The sequence below is a fragment of the Apium graveolens genome, chromosome 4 (genome assembly GCF_009905375.1).
Source record: "Apium graveolens cultivar Ventura chromosome 4, ASM990537v1, whole genome shotgun sequence".
NCBI classification, from domain to species: Eukaryota; Viridiplantae; Streptophyta; class Magnoliopsida; order Apiales; family Apiaceae; genus Apium; species Apium graveolens.
Genome location: NC_133650.1, coordinates 4,097,971 through 4,101,115, shown reverse-complemented (window position 1 = coordinate 4,101,115; position 3,145 = coordinate 4,097,971). Strand labels below are relative to the sequence as shown.

At 33.8% G+C, this 3,145-nt stretch overlaps 1 protein-coding gene across 1 annotated transcript; it reads left to right on the top strand.

The window, feature by feature from the left end:
* Nucleotides 1–507: 507 nt before the first annotated feature.
* LOC141717518 (auxin-responsive protein IAA2-like) lies at nucleotides 508–1,664 on the top strand. Its single transcript, XM_074519634.1, has 2 exons — nucleotides 508–1,140; nucleotides 1,331–1,664. The coding sequence occupies exons 1-2, from the start codon at nucleotides 728–730 to the stop codon at nucleotides 1,404–1,406; spliced, it is 489 nt and encodes a 162-aa protein (XP_074375735.1). The 5' UTR covers nucleotides 508–727; the 3' UTR covers nucleotides 1,407–1,664.
* The last annotated feature ends 1,481 nt before the right edge of the window (nucleotides 1,665–3,145 follow it).

The following is a 3,145-nucleotide window of genomic DNA, read 5'->3' as shown; positions in this document are numbered from 1 at the left end:
CAAAATTGGGTTAATTTGATCACAAAAAGTATTGGGACGAAGAGAGTAACAAACTAATAAAATTGAGAAAATCAAACCCGAATCTGACTCCGAGCAAACTCGAATTTTGATTGATTTTTGACAAAATAATTCTTACACTAGATTACTAAGAGTTAAAATCCAGTATTCGGAACGAGTACTCGACCTAATTATCGATTTTTTGAACACCAATCACAATCAAACGCCCAGATGTTTTACCAAGAAACAACTAATTAAAATGCAAATCTGACACAATTTTTTTTAAAATTAGTGCAAAGTAGTAAGAATTATTTAGAAAGCCAACCCACAAATACCGAAAATAGGGAAACAAAAGCAAATCATCCATCCAAAAATCGATCCAAAAATCGAAAAAAATTATTAGGGTGGGCCCAACCGAACCGACCGCCCGGATCCACAGATATTAATTACACACGCTTAGTTTAATTTTCATCATGAAATTTAGCAGGTGACATGGAGTCATCTTAGCCGCCCCTTCACATTATACGTGTCTAGATTTGTCATCTTATCTCCCAGCCAGCCCTTCAATCTTGTACATATAAATATACCACACACAATTTGTTAAAATCTCATTGCATCTAGACATCTCACATTGTTTCTCGTGAAGTTATCGCCCTTACCAGGATCATATATTATACATCAAGCTAGGTTGTTAGAGTTTCGGGTTTACCAGGATCATATATTATATGTCATGTCACGAGAATCGATCTCTTCCGTGATGAACTATGAAGAAACGGAGCTAACCCTAGGGTTACCGGGGGAGTCGCGGGGCTCAAAACGTGCGTATGAAGCAACAATGAGTGGCGAAAGTGTAAGCAAGAAATGCAAGAAAGATTCAACAGTGGTGGTGGGATGGCCACCGGTGAAAGAGCACAGGAAGATTGTGATGAGGAGTTGTAAGTATGTGAAAGTCGGTGTTGACGGAACACCTTACTTGAGGAAAGTTGATTTGCAGAGATATGAAAGCTATGATGAATTGTTGAGTGCATTGCAAGATTTGTTTGGTTGTTTTGTTGTGAGTGAGGTTTTGAATGAGAAGAAGTATGTACCAACTTATGAAGATAGAGATGGAGATTGGATGTTACTTGGAGATGTTCCTTGGAAGTAAGTCATCAAATCTCTACATTTTCACATCATTTTTATAATTCTTATGCAGAGCCGGTGCGAGTGGTTCCACTGTACAGAGCCCTCAAATATGACATGAAACATTTTTACATGTATAACTGTTTTTATGTATGTTTTTTTGCTTGTGTTAGAAATTGAGCTGACCAGTTTTTGTTTTGGCCTATTTCAGAATGTTTGCTCAGTCATGCAAGCGGCTAAGGTTGATGACAACAGTCCATGTTATTGGTTCGAGTTCGAGTTGCTGAACCAAACCAAACATACTCGGTATATCTCTGGTGGAAATACCAAGATCTGGGCTTTACAGCAAGAAGTTGAGAGACATTTTGCATAATCTGAAAGCTAGCAGAGCTAGGCTAAACATGTATAGATCAGATAGTATATACTATATAGTATGACTTAAAAATTAGCAGATGGTGATAATATAGGTTAATATGTATATTGTAAACTGATTACCTGCATTTTCATGTAGTAGTACTGAATGATACTCAATTTTCCATCCTGCAGATCAAATTATTCACTGATTAAATGCGTTTGGGAAATTAGATTTAATTTGAAATTCTAGATTTGATCAAATACGCTGTTTGAAAATTTGAATTTGAATTTTATTTCAAATTCAGGACATTCAAATATTAGTATAAATATGAAAATTTGAAATGACAACTCAAATTCTGTCATTTAAAATCCATCATTTGAAATGAAATGTAAGTTTCTAAACGCCCTCTAACATAATTGAATTATTCATACCAGATCAATAAATTTTATTAGACATAATTTGTTACCAAATGATTAACTTTCAATATCCTGAATATTGAAAGCTTGTTGCGAGTAATTCTGAATATATAAATCAAGCTTTTTCTGTTTTAATTTGTTGAAAAGAAGATCAATAAAGCTTGTTGCGAGTAATTTTCGGGTTGTAGGCGCACCTATATATCTTTTCTGATTCAAAATGGGGGTGCTAGAGAATCTTGATAAATCAACATGAGTAATGACAAGTGAATGACCAATATTTAATTGACACGTCATCATTTGGACACCGTTTCGGAAATAAATTTGAAAATTCTAACATTTCTCAAATTTCAATATTCTTCTAACATTTATCTATATATCTTTAATATAATAGACAAAATATTAAATTTCACAATCGACCAGTTATAAATACTTGTATTAATAATAAATAAAATCGTATATTTTTAAACATACCGAACAATGTTCTAAAAAACTGGAATCAAAATTAGTGGTCAAGACACCTTATAGCGATTATTGGTATAATTGATAATTAATCAAAATAGTAATCAGATGTATCCAAAAAAATAATAATAGTGAATTTATTAAGCTTAATATATTAGTTAAAAAAGATATGCACCGATTAATCGATAGCTAAAATTGATATAGCAACTTATCACGATAAATTGAGTAATTAATCACTAAATTCGGTGATTTTTAAAGTCGAGCTATTGGACGAAAAACTTTATTCTAACTACTGTCAAGTAATCCAAAATTTGTAGCAAAATTGTTGAAAATGACGTGACGTGACGTGAAATGACACGTGTCAAAATGTAATTTGTGAGTTTATATGAATGTACACGAGGTCTATTACCATCTATTTAGTATTTGAAAAAAAAATTGTAACAATTTTTGGGACTTTTAGTATTTTCCAATCATAAATCCATGGAGGTTCATTCAATATAGTATACCTTGCCTAATTGATATGGTGATCCCAGAACCAGAAGCATATTATTTGTTAGCACTTGTAGGCTTGTATATGTCTAATCCGGCCTAATAACCATGGGCCTGGCCCATAACGTGCAGGTCCATTACCCATTGGACATTTAATCATTTTTTTGAAAAACCTACTAGCACATTATGGGTGGCAATTTCGGGTTTTGGGTCGGGTTCGCGTCGGATTGGATGTACATGATTTGTTTTAGACTGACCCGAACCCGACCCGACCCGAAACGGGTTCAAACATTATGACACGAATCTG